This window comes from Podarcis gaigeae, assembly GCF_964106915.1.
Source record: "Podarcis gaigeae genome assembly, chromosome: 1".
NCBI classification, from domain to species: Eukaryota; Metazoa; Chordata; class Lepidosauria; order Squamata; family Lacertidae; genus Podarcis; species Podarcis gaigeae.
This window is the reverse complement of record NC_139678.1, coordinates 137238475-137262055: the sequence shown is the minus strand read 5'-3', so window position 1 is coordinate 137262055 and position 23581 is coordinate 137238475. Positions and strand designations below refer to the sequence as shown.

General features: G+C 41.0%; 1 protein-coding gene and 1 long non-coding RNA gene across 4 annotated transcripts in view; one reads left to right on the top strand and one right to left on the bottom strand.

Annotated features, from left to right (window-relative positions):
• The window catches only part of CPS1 (carbamoyl-phosphate synthase 1), a 195529-nt gene that overhangs the window by 90064 nt on the left and 81884 nt on the right, over window positions 1–23581 (top strand). For all 3 annotated transcript variants that reach the window (XM_083703940.1, XM_083703938.1, XM_083703939.1), the window contains 6 exons: window positions 1806–1995; window positions 3280–3437; window positions 5330–5458; window positions 10213–10357; window positions 11636–11846; window positions 12512–12710. In XM_083703940.1, the coding sequence (XP_083560066.1) occupies window positions 1806–1995; window positions 3280–3437; window positions 5330–5458; window positions 10213–10357; window positions 11636–11846; window positions 12512–12710 (1032 nt within the window). The remainder of the gene's footprint in view (window positions 1–1805; window positions 1996–3279; window positions 3438–5329; window positions 5459–10212; window positions 10358–11635; window positions 11847–12511; window positions 12711–23581) is intronic.
• LOC310852140 lies at window positions 20060–21990 on the bottom strand. The gene is made up of 2 exons (XR_014567992.1): window positions 21528–21990; window positions 20060–20383 (listed from the first exon to the last, which is right to left on the bottom strand). It is a non-coding gene; the product is annotated as an uncharacterized lncRNA (long non-coding RNA).

Below are 23581 nucleotides of genomic sequence, written 5' to 3'. Positions count from 1 at the left end.
AGGTTAAAATAGCAATAGAATCTTATGAGGTAAGAGAACAAAATGTATTCATTCATTCATTCATTCATTCATTCTTAGAGAGACAGAGCATTTACATGGTTCCTAATCATGAAAATCAAGGCATAACTGTCCTGAGAAAAGATGAATTGACTTTTCCCAGCCAAAGTTTTTATGTCCCATTGATTTCACATGTTTTAATTCACTTCCATTGAAATGAATGACACTTAAGGTTTGTTTCTGTAAAACACTGAATTCTCCAAGCAAAATTCTTTAGCTGTTTGGCTGTCCCAGAAAGGAGACCACCCATTCCCCTGGAGTTGTCAAGCAGATTCATTGCGCTTTTCTGCAGCCTGGATGTAGACTGCAGTCAGGCTGTGAGGAAGCTCTGCTGGCTTGTGAGACTGCTTGGAAAAATCAAATTATCAGAGAAATGAATTGGAGGCACCTTCCCTCTACAAAGATCATCTTGATTTCTAAAGAAAAGCATTTCTTCTCAAACTGACACTCTCCTGTTCTCTGCTTCGCTTGCCCTCTGCTTTCACATTTAAGAAAAGTTACATTTCCCAGTAAATCTTGCTAGCTTGACCTTCCTGGGCTCACCAACAGCCAGCCGTCTTGATCTTGCTGCTAATCAGCCATTCCAGAAGCGACACTTGCTCTTGGTGACCTTGCCTCTGGCAACGTGATTTACAACAGCATGTGAAGCCAAGGCAGTTTGTGCGAGTGTAGCACTGCAAGACGTGCCTAAGTGTTCACATCATTATTCGCCTTCCATTGTGTTGATGCAAGACTAGCCTTAAGCTGCTGTTTATTAGGCAGCTCGACACCATGAATGATTAACATGAGGCCAAACGTAAATAGGCAACATATGCGAGCAAGTGTTAATTCACAAGGACAGCCAGGGGAAGAATGGAAAGTAGAAATATATTGAAGTAGCACATGCATTTAAAACACTCCCATAGAGTGGTAGCATGTGCTGGTGTCCTGCTTGCAGAACTCGTGTGGTGGTTGCAGATTTGCAGCTGGAATAATGCACATTAGACCACGGTCCCGGGCGATAACAGGCCACAAATTTATTTGCTTATACAGCAGGTATGCAGGATTGGCATGACAATAGTCGGGCAAGAATCAGATCATTCCACTCCGACCTTGCTGTTGGAATGGAATTCCGTTTGATGGCAGGCACCATTGAGAGTTGGCCAGTGTTGGATCCCTGCATGGTGCAGGCCAAGCATCCGGGATCCCACTGGGCAACTGGGAGAGGGCTTTAGGCAAGGCTGGGCCACACCTGAGCTAGGGGTGTCCCTTGCCCGTATCCTCCCCTAGAGCCATTTTGCCTCCCTTCTGCTTTGATCCTTCCCAATGCCATTTCTGTCACAAGAGAAGCAGCCCAAATCCCAGCAACTCCACCTACTGCTACAACCAAAATAAGGCCAGAGCATAGGTCACCAAGCAAGGCTTTGCCCATGTTGGATAGGTACACACCATCCAGTTGAAAGAGGCCCATCCTAATCAATCTAATCTAATCAATGCCAGAATCGCTGCTCCACCGGAGGTGCAACTTGAAACACTTCATCCCTGCCTGGAGAGCCAGAATGTTTGTGCCCATGGATGGTGGCTGAGTTGATTTGTCCACAGCATTGACCTTGTAAGCTGTTCCTCCCAGTGCATGGTGTTGTGCTCACAAATCTACACATACTTCTGGTCTGCAATAGTTAAAAAAATTACTGGCACTAGGTTGTTCCCGTGAGATGTGAATGTAGCTCTTGAATGAATAGTTACTGTGTTTTAAAAAATTTTTCTAGGAAGAAAATGTGAAAACGGTCCTGATGAACCCCAATATTGCCTCAGTTCAGACCAATGAGGTTGGCCTAAAGCAAGCTGATACAGTTTACTTTCTCCCAATCACCCCACAGTTTGTTACAGAGGTCATCAAAGCAGAACGGCCAGATGGCTTAATTCTTGGTATGGGTGGGCAGACCGCTCTCAACTGTGGTAAGTTTGTTGTGGGAATGCATTTCTCTCTTCTTACCATTGAAAGCTATCCTCATGAACTTAGCATGCTGTAAACTAAGTGAAATGTAGTAATCTTTTATATAAATAAGGACAATTATTATAGCAAATGAACTACGGTCCTATCTTCTATTTGGGTTTTTTTTTTAATGTAAGAATATGCATGGTTTCAAGATTTGCAGAATGTTTCATGAGGTAAATTGAAAAGCCAAGGTATTTACCAAGTTTCAAGCTGCAGCTGTCAGTGTGTGTGTGTGTGTGTGTGTGTGTGTGTGTGTGTGTGACACATTTGCTTCCTTAACAGTACCATGCTATGATAACTCCTCCAGGCTACACAGTCAGATATGTACATAATGAGAGAACACAGATGTCTCTCTATCCTGCACACATACATGCCTGCTGATGAGGTAAATTCAGACCAGGAGGCTTTTTAGAGGCAATGATTTTAGCCACATTAAGAAGGATAGTGGCTTTACCACTTTTAGCTCTTTGAACCAACAACTTACAGACAATTGTGACTAGAGCTAATCACAATACTGAGATATTGAGTCATTGGAACAACAGATTGTAATCTTATTGGTCAATTCCTTGCTTTCAAATGTTGCATCTTGAACTTTGTCACACTTTTTGCATCAGAATCATAGAATCATAGAGTTGGAAGCAACCCAAGGGCCATCTAGTCCAAACCCCTGCAATGCAGAGTACATTACACCATAAAAATCATAATCAGCCTCTTTGGTTTGAAATGAGGGAGAATATCTTCTAGATTTGGGGAAGGATGGTGTCAGTCAATATGAGATCCAGATATAACCCACATTTTTCATTTTAGAAATTCACTGACAAAGTCCCACAAAAGCAAACAAGAAATAATAGCAGCAGAACATGCTAAAAGCTGTGAGGAGTTCTGGCCTTCAAGGAAACAGCTCTGAGCATACTCAAAACAGGTGTATGATTTTGATAGGCTGCTACACATGGCAGTGCTGTTCTTCAAGCAGTCTTCCCTAATTTGATCTGAGGCTCCTGGATCGCCTGCATTACATCAGAGAGAGTAGAAACTTGCCCAGCAGGGGTTGAAAAACTGGCAGTCCTCCTAATATTCAAATGTCAGACAAATGGTTTTCTGCCCGGAGAGACATGTGAAGGTCCTTTCTGTCAAAGTTACTCTTTTGGGTTGGATCTGACTGAGTGGTGCAGACAGCTGATTGACAGAAATCTTCCTAGAGAGCAGTTGTATAATACTGACCATGCCATTCATTCTCTGTGCAGGAGTGGAGCTGTTCAAACGTGGCATTCTGCAGGAATACGGTGTGAAGGTCCTTGGAACTTCAGTTGAATCTATCATGACCACAGAGGACAGGCAGATGTTTTTGGACAAACTGAATGAAATCAATGAGAAGATTGCGCCCAGCTTTGCTGTAGAATCGGTACATCAGCTGAGTTCAAATATATTTGGTTGCATCTTGAAACAGTTGAAACAGAGAGATGGATATATTTGGAGGATGTTGTTGTCCTAATTTCAGCCTAGCGCTACCTGTTCAGGGTTTCCACAAATGCATGTGAGACAGGCAGGAGAAATCAGCAGTAGGGACAGAACTTCAAGGAAGGGAATATAGAACAACCCATTGACAGGCAGGTCTATGCTATATTAGCACATGCCCCCTTTTCCCTAGAGAAACATCAGAGCCTTCCCCTCCTCTCTGCCATTCATTCTCTCTCTCTCTCTTGCTTCACACAGTCTTTGCATCTGCATCCCAGCCTTTGCACATTTATTGTGAGTCTGAAAAGATCCCTTCCTCAACATAATTGTAGAAACTTTGAAGGTATCAGTCATATCTGACCTCTTTGCCAAAAGATAGGGTCACCCAGCCCACAACCCCATTTACAGATTTAGTCTACACCAACCTTCACCAGCTGGCTAGGGGCGATGAGACTTGTAGTCTAATACCTTTGGAGGACTCTAAGTTAGTGAAGGCTGGTTTACATAAGTCTGAATGTGTTGTGTTGCAAGCAGAGAAGGTGCATGGGCAGAGGTACCAGGACAAATATCCTATTTCCACAGGAAATAGCTCAAGTGAGTAAGCACAGAATTTCCAACAGAGGTGGAGCCTCAGAAGGTAGGCAATGCAGAGGGGCTGAGATGCAAAAGATCAGTGCTTGTTTCTTAGAGTGATACACTGAGATGGTGACCTTGTTTGCATCTATTGCTAAGCCAAACTAGACCATAGCTAAGCATGAAGAAGCACTGGGTCACAGTTAGAAGATGGCAGTCACATTGCTCCTTCCCCACTGGCTGCACTAAGCCATTGCAAGGGAGCAGGGAAGAAAGGAAGTGGCGGCTGTTTTCTCCCTGCACCAGTAGGCCTGCTTCCTCCTCATGTTTAGCCATGGTTTGGTTTACATGCTGCCCAGCCCAGTGAGTAAGTCAATAACCGGAGTCACTTGATTAAGAAAGCAACTTCAAGTTCCTTTTAAAAATTGTCTTACATGAATATTAGTGCAGAATAGCTTTTAGCTCAATGGGATCCATAAAGTAATATGGTAATAATTAATAGGTCTATAGAGTGTGCATTTTGATGAGCGTTGAAAATTTTGGCTGTGAATTTTGGCCAGATGGATGGCCAGATGGACCTCTGCAGTCCATACCTCAAAATATTTCTCTCCTTACACACCCGCTGGCATCAGAAAGCTAAAACAATTCTTTTCAGTGCCTTAATATTGTTCATTGTACAGTCACCCTCTGTGTCTGTGGTGTTACCAGAAAAAGGGGACGGGGACATACAGAGCTTTTCTGAAACACTTAATTACTAAAAAGAAAAGAAAAAGACTTAAGTTTAAACTTGATTTTGATTTGTGGTGATTTCTCATTTCTACAGCTCTTCCCAACCGCTGCTAGTAATAATTTACAGGTGAACATATCAGAGTTGAAAAAGTGATGTGCAGTCAGTCGCCTTCACCCTTTAGTTCTGCAGAAGCAGGATTCCTTGGGTTGGTGAGGAGGGGTTGTAGTCAAAGCCACATCTTTACTATAGATTAAATGTTTAGCTGTCATTCTCTCTCCTCAGGAAATATTGGGAACTGAGCTGTGTGTGTGTGTGTGTTTGTATGTTTGGGACAGGATTCTTTCATCACCCTCAACAAAAATGTAATTCCCAGGATTTTTTTGAGGAAGCCAACCTACCTAGTATACGCTCCACAGAACATTGAGCACAATCCTGACCATGATTCTGTCTGTGTCACATTGTGTTGTAATGTAGACAATACTGACAGGTTTTCATGATTGTTTTGGTCTTTTCTACCTGTTCTTCTTTTATTATAGACAGACGATGCTTTGGAAGCAGCAGAAAAGATTGGCTACCCAGTCATGATACGCTCTGCTTATGCCTTGGGTGGACTAGGATCAGGGTTATGTCATGACAAGGAGCAACTGCTAGATCTCAGTACCAAGGTATTACTGTGGGAGCTGTGTCAACATCTGTGGCCCACAAGGGGAGCCATTCCCTGGGGGTGGGAAAATCCAAGCAGGGAAGAGGTGCAGGTCTTGGTGGATGGGGAGGCAAGACAGTAGAACCTTCAGGCCAAGTCCAGAGTCAGCTGGTTTGGTCAATGTGCTGTGGGCACGACAGATAAGATGACTTAACCATTATGGCCTCAAATCAGCAAGGCAGTAACTTGAAATACTGTATTGCTCTAGCACTAGCCTGTTGCTTACTGGCGGCTGAAATAATCCTGCGTAAAGATGGGTGTCCCAGACCTCCTCAGAGCTGCTCAGTCCCCAGGCTCTTGGCTGAAGAGGCTCTATCCCGTGGGATGTTGTTTTTTTAACAGTAACTTTTTTATTCAGGAAAAATACAATGCCCCTCCCCATAAATAGGAATATATATCTGAAATTTAACACTGCAATTATTCTAAAATAAAATAAACAAAGATCATAGAATCATAGAATCATAGAAGAGTTGGAAGAGACCTGAAGGGCCATCGAGTCCAACCCCCTGCCAAGCAGGAAACACCATCAGAGCACTCCTGACATATGGGGGTCAAGCCTCTGCTTAAAGACCTCCAAAGAAGGAGACTCCACCACACTCCTTGGCAGCAAATTCCACTGTCGAACAGCTCTTACTGTCAGGAAGTTCTTCCTAATGTTTAGGTGGAATCTTCTTTCTTGTAGTTTGGATCCATTGCTCTGTGTCCGCTTCTCTGGAGCAGCAGAAAACAACCTTTCTGCCTCCTCTATGTGACATCCTTTTATATATTTGAACATGGCTATCATATCACCCCTTAACCTCCTCTTCTCCAGGCTAAACATGCCCAGCTCCCTTAGCCGTTCCTCATAAGGCATCGTTTCCAGGCCTTTGACCATTTTGGTTGCCCTCCTCTGGACACGTTCCAGTTTGTCAGTGTCCTTCTTGAACTGTGGTGCCCAGAACTGGACACAGTACTCCAGGTGAGGTCTGACCAGAGCAGAATACAGTGGCACTATTACTTCCCTTGATCTAGATGCTATACTCCTATTGATGCAGCCCAGAATTGCATTGGCTTTTTTAGCTGCCGCGTCACACTGTTGGCTCATGTCAAGTTTGTGGTCAACCAAGACTCCTAGATCCTTTTCACATGTACTGCTCTCAAGCCAGGTGTCACCCATCTTGTATTTGTGCCTCTCATTTTTTTTGCCCAAGTGCAATACTTTACATTTCTCCCTGTTAAAACTCCCAGATAATCTCTGAATAAACGTATCTGCTGGTTTTCTAAAGTAATTTGTAGAAAAACAGGTTGTTAGCAATGCAACATCACATATCATTTTAATCCAGTCTGGTCTACCCCCAGCATGCTGTTATAGACCATTTAACCACCATTAGCAAATTCAGCACCAAATGGAGATTGTCCATTTCCATATTGTCTTGTAAAGGACTCAGTGATTTTTCTTGGGGGGTGGTGGTGGTATCAGCAGGCAATCAATATACAGAGATTTTGCAAATCTTAACTAGAATTTATTTGCAGTATTCCTGAATGTTAGGGCAAGACCATAAAATATCCAGATGGTCTGGAACTTCAACTGAATTAATAACACCATTGATTACTAACACTGTGTTCTTGAGATATGTTATTTGCTGGGGCTGTAAGATCTGCTGCTGCCTCTGGGACCAGTGAAGGTTGAATCCTCTGAGATGAGGGAATATATGGGGGAGGGGAATATATTGGTGTCTGAGGATGTGAGCAAGGAGACCTTCTCAGCAGCAGGTGATGGCTGTAGTATTGTGGCCCCTTTTCTCCCTTCATCTTCCATCTGTGAAAATCTTTGTGTCAATGGCAGAAATCCTCCATGGAGGGGAACTTGACTATCCTTAATATCTCATCACAATGCTATTGTAAAGTTTACGGGTCCTGAACCGTGACACAACCTGGCTGCCAGTGCAGCGAATAGTAAAAGCTGATATTTGTGGTGTCATTCCTTCTATTCCATCCATCTGGGTCTCGGATCCAGAGGCCATTGGTCTGAACTTTAATCTAGCCACAGCTGGGCTGGAATACGTAGGGCATGTTCCAAAACAAAAAATAGGAGCCTTCTAACCCCTATTTAGGGAGGTGAAAAATTATGTTACTACTGCAATAGCAGACTATTCTAAATAATTGCTGCCGAGTATTTCCTGTTCCTTGTCACAGTATTGACAATACTGCCTGCTTTTCCTCTCTCGTAATTTATTTATTCTAGACATTTGCATCTCGTTCTTCAGTGAACAAGTCTCCTAGAACAGCTTACATAAAAAATAGTATTCAAAAAACAACAAAGCAGATCAGCTGGTCGTAGTAGAATGAAGCATCACAGCAAAGAACTGTAAAAGGTTTTCTTAAGCATAAAATCCTACTTAATGGTTAAAAGCCCTGGGCATTTTTTTTTAATTGAGCTGAAAAGAAAATACAGATGGTGCAAGATGGGTTGGTGGGATGGAGTGCTGCAACTGAAAAGACCCCGTCTAGTCACCACGTCACAGACACCGACACTGGAGCTGGCAGAGGGGCAGGCGAAGGAGAAGAAAGGGTCTTGTAAAGTTTCAACAGCATGAAATGCTTAATGAACATAGAAAGCAAATATATTTTGCATCTGGATTCAGGAAGGAAAGCACAGCATAGATCTAGCTCACCAAGAAACACCCCCAAACTATCTTATCAATAAAACTACCCAGTCTTAGCCAAGTCAACAGCATATGAAGATGACACTGTTTCAAGATTCTACAGCCTGTGGCTTTTTCTCTTCTAAGAGGGAAGAACAAACCTCCTGAGGCTCTTTAATGCTCCATCTTCATGTTGCTTCCTCTGGAGTTTGGTAATGTGAATGATTAAAGTGAGATAGTCAGAAATGGACCTTAATTTGTGGAAATAGTTCAGTGACTTGGGTCAAAGAGAGATACAATAGTGTAAATTTTATTCTGTTTTCGAAAGATAAGTCAGGGAGGGAGAAAATGGAGCATGGTTCAGTGCTGCCTTGAACTGAGAGATAGCAATGCACCAAGAGTAGGACAGAATAAAGCACAGAAGTGGCATCTGGAGACTGGGCAGTAAGGTGAGGCTTTGTCTTCAGCACCTGTTCTCCAGAGGTATCCTGTCCATGAATAGTGAGGCTCTATTTAGCTCTTACGCCTGGTTGCTCACAATATAGACCGCACCTCCCTGATTTTTTCACCCCTTGTTTAAAGCACATCTACGTTAGTAGCTATCTCCATATCTTGCAGGAGTGAATTTTAATTTCCAAATTTACTTTCAGGTTCCTAATGCTGTGCCTGAAAAACAGAGAGCAATGCTGAGCTTAACAAAATCCAGCAGACGCAGCTTAACGTCTGTTCTCAGAATCTTCTTTTTAGGATGGTATATGTTTAGGGGACGCAGGTGGCGCTGTGGGTTAAAGCCTCAGCGCCTAGGACTTGCCGATCAAAAGGTCGGCGGTTCGAATCCCTGCGGCGGGGTGCGCTCCCGCTGCTCGGTCCCAGCGCCTGCCAACCTAGCAGTTCGAAAGCACCTCCGGGTGCAAGTAGATAAATAGGGACCGCTTACCAGCGGGAAGGTAAACGGCGTTTCCGTGTGCGGATCTGGCTCGCCAGATGCAGCTTTGTCACGCTGGCCACGTGACCCGGAAGTGTCTCCGGACAGCGCTGGCCCCTGGCCTCTTAAGTGAGATGGGCGCACAACCCCAGAGTCTGTCAAGACTGGCCCGTACGGGCAGGGGTACCTTTACCTTTACCTTTTTATGTTGCTTTTGCTTCACTGATATCAGTGGATCTCTTGTGGACATATGGCCAATTATCACTTTAATAGGAAGCAATTATGCTCTTTACTAAGCCAGTGTGCTATATAGCCATATGTTCCATTAAAAAAATCTAAATTTAGGATCCAATAATGCAAGGGACAGAAATCCCCCCCCACACCATATGCATCACAGTCTTCCCACTTGGCTATTCCTTTCCCAGTGTCCCTCAAAATTTCCTCTTCATCATAATGAGATAGCAAATGATGACTAATATATGCTTGGTAATTATTTTAGTAGAGTAGTTGGTTCACTTGTTTAGGCCATAAATTTTTGCACAATTACCGTTTTGGAAAAATGACAAACACAGATGCACATTAATTTCTCATTAAAACAATCCACTACATCAGTTTCAACACATTTATGCTGTACACATGCTGCCACAAAAGCAAAAGTAGCAACTTTTCCTATGACATCGCACTCCAAATTAGCAAGAGAAAATTCAGTTCTTTGCTGAGTTGATCAAGGAGTAATAGTCTCTTCAAGTTATACCTCTTCTCCTTTGCAATGAAACAGCTCAGCAGACATTGGGGAGGGTGTCCTTTATAATGTCCGTCTACAAATATAATCTTATGAAATTTCTCTTAAATCAGCCATTCAGAATGACCAATGGCATCTGCTTGAAGACCTTATTGGAGGAGGTCAGGGTGTTCCTAATACTGAACCAAGTAATATTTATTAAATCACTCTCATAACATTTACACAAGGGGAAGATTTTACTCTTTTAAGCAGAGACAAATCTTTTTGCACTGACAATTTTTTACTTTGTCTTTAATTGTCACTGTGGCAGGAACTACTATTATACCAGCAAAATACTGCTGTACAAATATCAGTCTCCTGATAGTTCAGTATACACACTTAACAAACATTTCCTTTTTAAAATCTGTCATCCTGTAATAATCAAGGCATTTTCAATGACCAATCAAATTCTTGTGGAGAAATCTGTGGCAGGATGGAAAGAAATTGAGTATGAAGTTGTGAGAGATGCAGCTGACAACTGTATCACCGTCTGCAATATGGAAAATGTCGATGCAATGGGAGTCCATACAGGTAGGTTCACCATTTTCCATGAACTAAATAGTTTTTTGGGGGGGGGGGAATTGTTTGATGCAATCATAGAGCTGTAGAGTTATGTGGGACCAAGGGGTCCACCCCCCTGCTCAAAGGGAGGTATTCACACCATTGCCTCCAGCCAACACAGTTCAGTTACAATGCATTATAAGTTAAGAGAAGTTGCAGTCAGAGTCCAGATGATTTATGCAACTGAGCCAGTCATATTAAGGTCATTGTATAAAGTAGTCCCATCACGACACTCCTGCTAATAAGTTCTTATGATGACCCCATGCATTATGTGACTATGTGAAGTTGGGTCTGGTATGCTCAGGGGCGTAGTGTGGGGGTGCCAGCGGAGCCGTGGCCCTGGGTGCACAATTTTGAGGGGCACAAGCCAGTGGTCCCCATGCAAATAAATTAAAGACCAACTGATAGTCCAAACCTGTGCACATTTACTCAGAAGAAGGTTTCATTGAGTTCAATGGGACTTACTCCCATCTAAACACACATAGGAATATGGCCTGAGTTGTTCAGGTTCCTGTGAGTTATAGGACATGTCTAATGATCCACAAGAGGTACAACATCTTGTTCAGAACTTGCAATGTGGGAGATTCCACAACCTTTATAGACAGTGTGTATCATAGCAGAAAGTCATATTTGAGATGTTTCTGGGGTTTATAACATGAAATAACCTAGCATATCTATACAAAATGAATTAAACATTGGTCTGCTGCTCAAGCACAATTGTCAGACCAATAAAGAATGCAGCTGCTTGTGATGCACAAATGTTGGAAAATATGTGGAATTCAATATAGGCTGAAAACCATTACAGGCTTGAAAGTATGCCTGTCTTTCAAATAAGGCAAATTTCAGCATTTCTGCTTGAAATTTTATTATCGTATTTATCTTAGATTTAATTAAATTTTATACAATGGGTAATTCAGCATGCAGTCCTAAGCATACTTACCAGAGTGAAGCCTAGTGGCTTATGGATATATGGGTTGGATTGGGTTCTCGGTCTAATTACAATATATATGATCACTTATTTATAACGCCCTTTCATGCCCTGTAATTTGTACTCTACTCAGTGCAGTGGATGAGCTGTGTCTCTGTACTGTAGCATCTCCAGGTAGGGATGGAAAAGACCCTCGCCTGAAACTCTGGAGAGTCGCTGCGAGGCAGTGCCAGAGGAACCAATTGTTTTGACTCAGCACAAGACAGCTTCCTGTGCTGCTATAACTTGAGACCATTGACGCTTTCTACTTTGACTTGCAGGTGATTCTATAGTAGTGGCTCCCAGCCAAACACTCTCAAATGAAGAGTTGCAGATGTTACGGGAATCGACCATCAAGGTTGTCCGCCACTTGAACATTGTAGGGGAGTGTAACATTCAGTATGCCTTGCATCCTGCCTCTCTGGAGTACTGCATAATTGAAGTGAATGCTAGGCTTTCTAGAAGCTCTGCTTTGGCATCTAAGGCCACAGGGTAAGGCAAGAAACAGTCCTGGGAGAAGAGCTAAACTGGGTGCCTGATGCAAGAGAAACATTTGGAAATACAAAAAGTTGTTGGTTAGATAAGCCCAAAAGCTCTTCTTCAGAGAATACCTCCAACTTACGTTTGTTATTGCAAATACTGAGGGGTTTTTTTTATGAACTCTTCACGGTTTTGAAGAAAATGGTAGTGCTAGTTACCTTTGACCTGTTGGATAAATCATAGTTCACCAGCACCCTGAGTTAGCTCTTTTCAGTGGTGATAAATAGCAGAAGCACCTCCGCATAATTTACCGTGTATGAAGTGTATTCTTTAAAAATGCTTTTAATTGTATTCATACTAGCTCAACTATATTCGTAAGCTGCTTTATGAAGCCCCCCCCCCGCAACCTTGTAAAGTATAAATCCTATCCTAAAATAAAAGTAACAGGGCCCAGCCCATCATTTTATAGCTGTGCTGTGCTCAATTGTTAAGCCACAGGATGAGGTGGAATGGGGATCCTTTCTCAGTCAGCTCTACACCGCTTCTGTACCGTATGAATGACTGATGGCTTCCTAATGTCTCTTCAGGGCAGGCTTCCCGAGGATTAAGCATGTTCTCATGATTTGCAGGTTTTCCTTTGCCAGTTTGAAAATGTCTCACTTTGCTCTTGATGCTAGGTACCCTTTGGCATTTATTGCTGCCAAAATAGCTCTTGGGATCCCCTTACTAGAAATCGAGAACGCAGTATCAGGAAAGACAACGGCCTGCTTTGAGCCGAGCCTGGACTACATAGTTACCAAGGTGCCCCGCTGGGACCTCGACCGCTTTCAGGGCGCTTCCCGCCAGATCGGTAGCTCAATGAAGAGTGTGGGTGAGGTAAGTCTGAGGATTATCCCCCCCAAAAAATGCCCTTAAACCCATAAACGATTCAATCTACATGTACTGGGATGATGAAGTTGATTATCATACTTTGCATTTATATTGCAATTCAGAGCATTTTCCTTGCATCTTCCTGTTGCAAAGTAGTCAGTATTATCCTCACCATATTTTTGACGGGGGGCTGAGGCTCAGGGAGAGTGGCATGCCTAAGGCCACCTAGGGAGCTCAAGGCAGAGGTAAGGTAAGGTTGGGGTTTCCTGTTTCATAGCTCAGCTTCTTTGCCACTATACCTTGCCAATACTCCCAATACCTTTTATATACATCGCACCATCTGCATTGTATGTATGTTATCCCTCCAAAGAATCTGCTGAGGGTAATGAGAATTATCTTCCAGAGATCTATGGATAGTCCCTTCTAAGAGTTACCTTTCCAGATTCCCTAGGAATAAGGTTTTAGCATATACAGTGGTACCTCAGGTTACATACGCTTCAGGTTACATACGCTTCAGGTTAGACACTCCTCTAACCCATAAATAGTGCTTCAGGTTAAGAACTTTGCTTCAGGATGAGAACAGAAATCGGGCACCGGCGGCGCGGCAACAGTGGGAGGCCCCATTAGCTAAAGTGGTGCTTCAGGTTAAGAACAGTTTCAGGTTAAGTACGGACCTCCGGAACGAATTAAGTACTTAACCTGAGGTACCACTGTAATATAGATATGCTTTTGAAGTATGGTGCTGGAGGAGACTCTTGAGAGTCCCATGAACTGCAAGAAGATCAAACCGATCCATTCTGAAGGAAATCAGCCCTGATTGCTCACTGGAAGGACAGATCCTGAAGCTGAGGCTCCAAGATTTGGCCATCTCATGAGAAGAGAAGACTCCCTGGAAAAGACCCTGGTGTTGGGAAAGATGGAGGGCACAAGGAGAAGGGGACGACGGAGGACAAGATGGTGGGACAGTGTTCTCGAAGATACCAGCATGAGTCTGACCAAACTGCGGGAGGCAGTGGAAGACAGGAGTGCCTGGCGTGCTCTGGTCCAGGGGGTCACAAAGAGTCGGAAACGACTAAACGACTAAACAACAACAATAGATATTGTGTCAAATAGTACCTTTGAGCATCTGTAGTTCTGTTTCTACTGTGTTGTTAACGCATGGTACAAAGCAGAAGAGAAATGATAGTTTATACAGTTGCATCACAGAGCAATTTTAGGGGGAAGCCAGTTTAAGCTTTGCGTGGACAGGCGGAGTCCCCAGATCCCGAGTGGTCCCCCCCCCCGTCATGTGGAATAACGACTCAAGACAACATGCTATGGGATTAAATTGGCCACAACTTTATTAAATTTCAAATGTGGGTAGACCTTGGCTCAGGCATTGGGCGTTTTCCCTCCCCAGTCCCCAGCCAGGGACCTAGGGAGCATCAGGGTTATCCAGTGTTTGTGTGTGGGATGGGCCGGCTCTGGAGAAAATATGTTCAAGGAGAGATAGCCGCCCCTGTTACGCCGCCGCCGCCGCCGGGGAGAGCAATGATGACCTTTCGGCATACGGTCAATGCCACCCTTCAGAAACCCCTTTAAGGGGGAACCCTGGTATCGCCGCCGCAAAGAGGAAGATGGACTAAAGGATTCTGCCCAAGGCTTGATACCGCCAAAGTTGTGATGTTTTGCTATGGGAAAGGCGAAACCTGCCAATGCAGGGAAATTCCTTTCCGGCCCTTTAACAGCGACCTTAATGTAGCAGCGCTCGCATACCCGTGAAGAAAAGTTAACCTGCAAAACCTGTGAAGAAAAGTTAACCTGCAAAATAAGACATTAACTGAGGGTGGGTAGGGTGGGAGAAGCTCTGGAGCCAAGTGAGAATTCCCAGGTAAGATCCTCCCTCCTTTGTGTGGGCAGGTAATCCCTCCCCTACCTGGCCTGGTCTCCTTGGCAACGCTTCCCCCAGGTGGGATTGGACAACTGACTGAGGTAGGCGGAGACCTCCAGGTATCCCACCTGAGGGAAGGCAAAGCCAAGCCTATGCTGATGGAGCCGCTCCAGATCCAGGGGCTGCGTGCGTCCACGCAAAGGTCGCCCCCGTTTTATATTATTTATAGAACTGTAATAGAACTGTATAGAATTGGTTCTGTCATGGCGTATGGTGAGATGGCAGAGACAGGAGAAGGAATGTCTCTTGTGGTCTGTTTCACCCTGGATGCCACATAAGCATCTTAAAATCTTAGGGCATGTACTTTCCACAGTGTCTAATTTCAGTGCAAAGGACAGTGCACCTACAGGAAAACTACATTTCCCAGGATAACCAGCACCTGCAGCAATTCTCCTCAGCACCCCAGATGGCAATATAGCCTTCTGCTGCTGCAACCATGCAAGAGAGAGGAGGGAGCAGTGGGGATTAAAGGCATTCCCAGGCGGGGACTTCCGGTGGAGCGCGATCCTGCCCCAAGTGAGGATTTTTCCGTGAGGAGAATCCTGCACTATTTCGGGTGATAAGGGGAGCTACAGGGCGCAGTAGCCCCCAAATTTAATCTCTGGGGGGATATCCGGAGTGACAGGTTCCCAGCGAAGCCAGGAGCAGCCCACCCAGCCGTCAGGTAACTCCAAAAGGAGTAAAGAGAATGGCGGAGCGGGGCTGCGGGCTACGGGAAGCCATTTTCTACACCCGAGTAGTGAAGCCCCGACCTTGCAAGAGAAGCGCTCCATTCTCAAATAGAAGAAATTCGGATCAAATTGGATTATAATTTTATAGCAACAAAATAAGGAAGGATTTGAAGCATAAAGAGAAAAGTTGGAGTTCAGCTGTCATCTGGAATCAGGACAGAAGCAACGCAGCGCACAGAGCTGGAAAGGGAAAGTGAGTTGCCACTGGCGGTTACTGTTTTCTTTCTCTCCTAGAACTTTATTTATAAAGTAACTCTTTAAGAAGCTACAAAGTATTAAGGCTGCTAAACCTAGAAAGGTATTGGATTAATTTGGGAAGCAATTTTTTTCCGGAGGAATAGCCTAATTGGTGGCAAGAAGATTGTTTTGTTCCGGTTTCTGCTTTGATCTCATACTCCTCATCATCCCCAAATTTCGTCTAAATTATATGTTATAATTATAAACTGGAATGTTATAATTATAAACTGGAAAATTGATAAAGTGTAAAAATCGGCTTTAATTAATATTTGAAGACTGTTAGAATATTTAATAAAGATGACACACCAGCAAAAGAAGGGGGCAGATGGGGGGACACCAGCAGAGAGGAAAGGGTCTAAACAAGAAACAGAGTTTAAAGCAGAAATTTTGAAGATGTTTGCTGAAATAAAACAAAGTGAAAAGCATTTAGAATCAAAATTAGAATCAGTAGATAATAAGATTGGGAAAATAGATAAAAAAAATTGATGAGACAGTTAATGAACTTAAAGGGCAATTAAAAGAGGTATCTAAGAGAACTCAATCGCTGGAGGAGGGATTTAAGAGGATGAAACAAGAAATGAAGGAAGTGAAGTGAGAAGAAGAGAGGATCAGAGTGCAGATGTTGGAATTAAATAAATCACAAGAAGAAATTAAAGATTTGATTGCTATGAATGAACTGCAAAAGAGGGCAATCAAACTGAAGCTAAGAGCCGTTCCGGAAATTCAGTATGAAAATATCAAAGAGAAATTGATATCGGAATTAGCCCAATGGATGGAATTACCAATAGAAGAGGTAGCTAAAACAGTACAAAATGCATTCAGAATGAGAGTAAGAACATCTAAAACAAGAAAATTCCCAGGAGACTGTTTAATCACTTTTAAGGATAGGGAAATGAGAAATTTGATACTACAGAAGAACAGAGAGAAAAGACTGTATATAGATGGAAGTTACATAATCATCTTTAAAGACATACCAATAAGACTATTGAAACGAAGAGACCCATACAAACCATTGGTACAGGTCCTTAAGAAAAACAACTTTGAATTCAGGTGGGAATTTCCGGAGGGAATTTCATTTTTTTACAAAACTAAAAAGCGCAGATTGACGAGTCCAGAAGAAACAGGGAAGTTTCTGAGAAGGCATAAGGAACTAAAAGCAGAAGATGGAGAAACTGGAGAAGTCAAAGGAGCAAAAAAGGAGCAGGTGCCAAGGATGAATCAGAATTGGGAGAAGAAGAGAATGGGAAAAAGTCAGAAGAAGAAAAAGAAGAGGAAGAAGATAAATTATAAAGAGAAAAAATTAAACTAAATTTATTTAATTGGAAATTACCATGGCACTAAAATTATGGAATTGGAATATTAATGTGATGAATGAGAAAAAAAAGGAATAAAATTGAACAATTCTTTAAAAAGAAAAATCTGGACATTATATGTTTACAAGAGACACACGTCGCAAGGAAACACAGAAAAATTTTGATTAACAAAAGATTAGGAAACGAATTTGTATCTTCAGATAAAGAGAAAAAAGAGGGGTAGTTCTATATATATTGTTGAATCACAACAAATCTTCAAAGATGAAGAAGGAATGATGATAGCAGTACGGATCAAATGGCAGGGCGAAAATTTGATAATTGTCGGGATCTATGCACCTAATGGAAATAAGACAGACTTCTATAAAACCTTAGAAGAACAATTGTTTGAGTATATGGACCAGAAAATTATAGTAATGGGAGACATGAATGGAGTGGTCTCATTGGAAATGGATAGACTAAGAGATGGATCAAGCAAAGAAGGAAAACTGCCTAATACTTTTTTTTCAATGGTCAAGAATTACAATTTGATCGATATTTGGAGACTCAGATATCCATTCGAAAAACAATTCACTTATTTTTCTGAACCGAATCAGTCAATGTCAAGAATAGATCAAATATGGGTCTCGAACGAATTGACCCCAATAATTCTTCAAATTGAGATCCAACCAAGAATAATTTCAGATCACAATCCAATAAAAATGGAATTGAAAGGATTCGAGGAAAGAACTTTTAGATGGAGAATTAATGATTACCTCTTCAACGATCAAAAAATTATTGAAAAAGCACAAAAGAAATTAACTGAGTATTTTGTGGATAACAGTAATAAAGGAACGAAGATGAGCGTAATATGGGATGCAAGCAAGGCAGTGATGAGAGGCTTTTTTATCCAACAGTATTCATTGAAGAATAAGAACAGAGAAAAAGGGGGAAAAGAAATTCTAAAGCAGATAATGGACAATGAACAAAAATTAATCAAGAAACCAAATAATTCAAAAATAAAACAAGAGATTAAGACTCTACAAACACAATTTGCAATGATTATAAATAAAGAAATAGAATTGAATATTAAAAGGTTAAGACAGAAAAATTTTGAATTCGCGAACAAATCTGGTAAATGGCTTGCGTGGCAAACCAAAAAGAGAAAGGAGCAAAATACAATTAATAAAATTATCATAAACGGAAAAGAGGTTGACAATCCGAAAGGAATTAGAAAAGGATTCTTGGACTTTTACAGACAACTATATAAAAATAGAGAAAGAAATAATATGAGGAAAATAGAACGATTTTTGAAAGAAAAAAAAGGTGCAGAAGATCCCGGCAGAAAAGAAAGACCAACTGAATGCCCCAATAGGAAATGAGGAGATAAAAGAGGCTATAAAGGAACTGAAAAGGGGGAAAGCCCCTGGACCAGATGGATTCACATCAGGCTACTATAAAGAACTGAGAGATGCTTTAATGACACCATTGAAAGAAGCCATGAATAATATTTTAAAAGAAAGAGACATCCCGGAAACATGGAAAGAAGCATTTATTACACTTATGCCTAAACAGGACTCAGACCTAACACAAGTCAAAAACTACAGGCCTATCTCACTGCTCAATACAGATTACAAGATATTTGCAGGGATTTTAGTGAACAGACTGAAAAAGATATTGCAAGAAATTATTCACAAAGATCAAGCGGGTTTCCTTCCAGGCAGGCAGATGAAAGATAATATAAGAAATGTAATCAATATTTTGGAATATCTGACTGCCAGGAATGAGAAACAAGCTATATTAATGTTTGTAGATGCGGAAAAGGCCTTTGACAATATTGCTTGGGATTTTATGTTGAAGAATTTGGAGTATATGGATGTAGGGATAGAGTTTTTTAATGGGATAAAGGCAATCTATACAGAGCAGAAAGCAAAATTAATTGTTAATAATGTGACTACAGAAGATATCAAAATAACAAAAGGAACCAGACAGGGATGTCCACTTTCACCACTACTATTTATAATGGTCCTAGAAGTTTTTTTAAGGTCTATGAGACAAAATGAATTAATAAAAGGGGTAACAGTTGGTCAGAACGAGTACAAAGTGAAAGCCTTTGCAGATGATCTAGTAATTACAATTGAAGAACCATTAGAAAGTGTAAAAGAGGTATTGGATGAGATTGAGAAATTTGGAAATGTGGCAGGGTTCAGACTAAACAAGAAGAAAACTAAAATAATTGTCAAAAATATGGATCAAAGTATGGTAGAAATAATGCAACAAAGAACAGAGATAGAGGTGGTGAAAAAGGTAAAATATTTAGGAGTTTGGTTAACTCCTAAAAACATTGATTTGTTTCAGAACAACTATATCTGGAATGGAATAAGGAAAGATTTAGAGATGTGGGGAAGAATGAAGTTATCTTTTGGGGGTAGAACCTCTATGGTAAAAATGAGTGTCCTTCCAAAGATGTTATTCTTGTTTCAGACTATCCCCATAATAAAGGGGGTAGTAATTTTTAAAGAGTGGCAAAGAGCGCTTTCAAGGTATATCTGGCAGGGCAAGAAGCCGAGAATTAAATTTAAGTTATTAACAGATGCAAAGGAAAGAGGAGGCTTCGCCCTGCCGGACTTGAAACTATACGACGAAGCAGCATGCCTTTGCTGGTTGAAAGAATGGATAAAGCTAGAGAATAAGGATTTACTAGATTTAGAAGGATTTGATGGATGGCACGCGTATCTATGGTGTGAAAAGAACAAAATTCATAAAGGTTTTGGGAACCACATATTTCGGAGTCCACTAATAGAAATATGGGATAGGTATAAAAACCTATTAGAACATAGAGTTCCACACTGCTTGTCTCCACTAGAGGTTATGAGTGTAAAGAAAATAAATATGAGAGGTAATTGGATTACATATGGTGAATTGATAACCAAAGAAGGAGGAAAATGGAAACTAAAGCCATATGAACAAGTTAGAGAACATGTTTATGATTGGTTGCATTACTTTCAGGTAAATGAAATGTTTAAAAAAGACATTAAAGAAAGGGGTTATGTAGAAAAAGATTCAAAGTTCCAGACAGATGTGATAAATAACGATTGTAAAATTTTGTAAAAAATGTATAAAATATTGTTGGAATGGAATATGAAAGACGAGGAAGTTAAATTGGTAATGGTACAATGGGCCAAAGATTTTGGTTACAATATACAGTTTGAGGATTGGGAAAAACTGTGGAAGGAGAACTTAAGATTCACTGCTTGTATGGCACTAAAAGAAAATGTTATGAAAATGTTTTACAGATGGTATATCACACCGGTAAAATTAGCAAAAATGTATAAGACGTGCAATAAGTGTTGGAAATGTAAAGAAAAAGAAGGAACGTTTTATCACATGTGGTGGGAGTGTAAGAAAGTGAAGGAATTCTGGGAGATGATATACAATGAAATGAAAAAGATGTTAAAATATACATTTGTAAAGAAACCTAAGAAGAAAGGACTGTTAACTCTTTTTTTTAAAGAAGAATTTATTAAAGATTTTATTAGTACAGTAGAAAAGATAACAGAAAAAACAGAGAACAAAACAAGAAAAAAAAATAGAATTAACATCTTTTAGTAACCATATTTTCTTCGCTTTTTGGACTTCCTCACATCTCTCGCTCCTGCGTTCCAAATTTATACAACTTTAACCAGCAATTTATCACCTTGTTTCAATTCTTATTCTGTAAATTTCCAATATTGTGTCCCTAACTTTGAATACTTTTATCTAAGTCTTAAGTCCCTGATTTGGGCATGATATTTATTCAAAATTTATCTTTCTCTTAAAATTCACTCATTCTCATATTCTTTTCAACTAGCTTAATGGTGCCGTAATATTTTCAATCTCGCATCCTTCTTAGCACTCATACAATTTGCAATGTTTTTGTAAATAGTCCTTAAATTTCTTCCAATCCTCTTCCACTACTTCCTCTCCCAGGTCTTGGATTCTGCCGGTCATTTCTGCTAGTTCCATATAGTCCATCAGTTGCATCTGCCATTCTTCCAGCGTGGGCAAATCTTGGGTTTTCCAGTATTTGGCGACAAGTATCCTTGCTGCTGTTGTTGCATACATAAAGAATGTTCGGTCCTTCTTTAACACCCTCTGGCCAACAATGCCCAAAAGAAAGGCCTCTGGTTTCTTAGGGAAGGTATACTTAAATACCTTTTTCAGCTCATTATATATCATTTCCCAGAAAGCCTTAACCCTGGGGCAGGTCCACCAGAGGTGAAAGAACGTTCCTTCAGTTTCCTTACATTTCCAACACTTATTATCAGACAGGTGATATATTTTTGCAAGCTTGACTGGGGTCATGTACCACCTATATATCATTTTCATAATATTCTCTTTCAAGACATTGCATGCCGTGAACTTCATACCGGTGGTCCATAACCTTTCCCAGTCAGCAAACATGATATTGTACCCAATATCCTGTGCCCAAGTTTTTTTCCAATACCTTAGTTTTTTGTTTGTTTAATTTAAATCCCGCCACCCGACCAAACTCATGAATCAATTGTAATGCCCTTTTCGTACTAGATTCTGGCTCTTGTAAGGTCCAAACTAGGTCATCTGCAAAAGCTTTAAGTTTATACTGTTTCGCTCCGACCAGAAAGGACTGTTAACTCTTTCAGTATGCAGTTACGGCAGCAAGAATTCTACTGGCCCAGAAATGGAAACAAGAGGAAATACCGACGGTAGAAGAATGGAGACTGAAGCTGACAGACTATGCAGAACTGGACAGACTAACTGGGAAAATTAGATATCTTCGAGACCAAAAGTTCATTGAGTACTGGGGAAAATTTGTCAAATATCTGAAAAGAACGTGTGATGTGCAAACAACGCTAGTGGGGTTTCAAGAAGCACTGTGAAAGTATATATTGTTAAAAAGAAATAGAAGTGGGAGGGAAGTTTAATGGCAATATAAACAGAAGAAATGCGTAACTGAGAGGTATATATGGATGATTGTCAGAGAAGCTGAAGGAAGTCCAAATAGAACTAAATTTGTGGAAATTTTGATATGATTGTTTACTTGTGTTGGAAAACTAATAAAAAATATTTTTTAAAAAAAAAAAAAGAAAGGCATTCCCAGGCTGCATGGTGCTCTTGGTCATGACATTAGGAATGTATTAGCATCCAAATTGGACTCAAAATAAACCAAGCCATTTTTGAATCTTTTTTGGACATTGCTTGGCTTGTTACACCTAGTTCCTAAGTGAATTTGGGTGGATGTCCTGAGCTAACCATATACCAGCTTTCTGTCTCTTTGTGTAGTTTGTTGATTTTAATACCCCTCCTGAGCGAGTCAGTGAGGCGCAGGTTTCTGCATATATTTTCTCCTTTTAAATTACTGTTTACAGCTGTGAGATGCATGCATAGGGAATGCTCTAAATATTAATAACTGAACTGAAAAATCAAAAGCTGGCATCTGCAGTTCTCTGTAATACATCAAGTTGCATTTCCACAGACAATTTTTCTTTTGGAATTAATAGGATAATTTTGGACAGGTCTTTGTATTATAAAGGTGGTGAAAAAGAGCCTGACATTTAAAATCTTAATTTAAGACTGTCTGGAACAGTATTGACACCTTCATCTCCTAAGTTTCAAGAGGAATGGAATGAGGCAAAATGGGTAAATCATGCAGCTAATTAGCTAATTACCCATTAGCTACCCAAAGTACAATAATTAACAATATATTTGCTGCTTGTCTTGCTTTTTTCCAAATGTTTTCCAAATATCTCTTTGGCTAAATTATTTTGACACCTGAGACCGTATTCAGAGCATCAGTTATTTTTCCTCCTCTTTCTTTCCTCCCTCTGTAGCAGATTATAATCTTTATCATTCCTTTATTTATTTATGAGTTTATTTTATTTAACAATTTTTTTATACTGTTTGATTAAAAGAAACCCGCTAAATATTTAACAAGGAAAGCAATTTATCTAAGCAGTTATAGAACTCTTGAATAATTGTTTATCCTAAAAATCACTATTTTGATCATTGTTGAGTTTTAAAACCTAAGGTTTGTAGCCATCTAAGCTATATTTTGGGTTGACCCGCGGAAATTAATGATCCTAAATTACCCACATCCATTCATTTTAATGGATCTTCTGTGAGTGTAACTTAGTTGGCGACGGGCCAGAGGCATGCATATCACGTGTGAGAAGTTGTGTGAGCGACCTGTATCATGTGCGCGCGTGCACAACGTCATGTGAGCCCCTTTCCAACAACAACAACAATTATTTATTATTTATATCCCGCCCATCTGGCTGGGTTTCCTCAGCCACTCTAGGTAGCTTCCAACTGAATATTAAAAACAATACAGCACCAAACATTAAAAACTTCCCTAAACAGGGCCGCCTTCAGTTGTCTTTTAAAAGTAAAATAGTCACTTATTGCCTTGACATCTGCTAGGAGGGCATTCCACAGGGCAGGCGCCACTACTGAGAAGGCCCTCTGCCTGGTTCCTTGTAACTTGGCTTCTCGCAGGGAGGGAACTGCCAGAAGGCCCTCGGCGCTGGACCTCAGTGTCCGGGCAGAACGATGGAGTTGGAGACACTCCTTCAGATTTACTGGGCTGAGGCCATTTAGAGCTTTCAAGGTCAGCACCAACACTTTGAATTGTGCTTGGAAGCGTACTGGGAGCCAATGTAGGTCTTTCAAGAC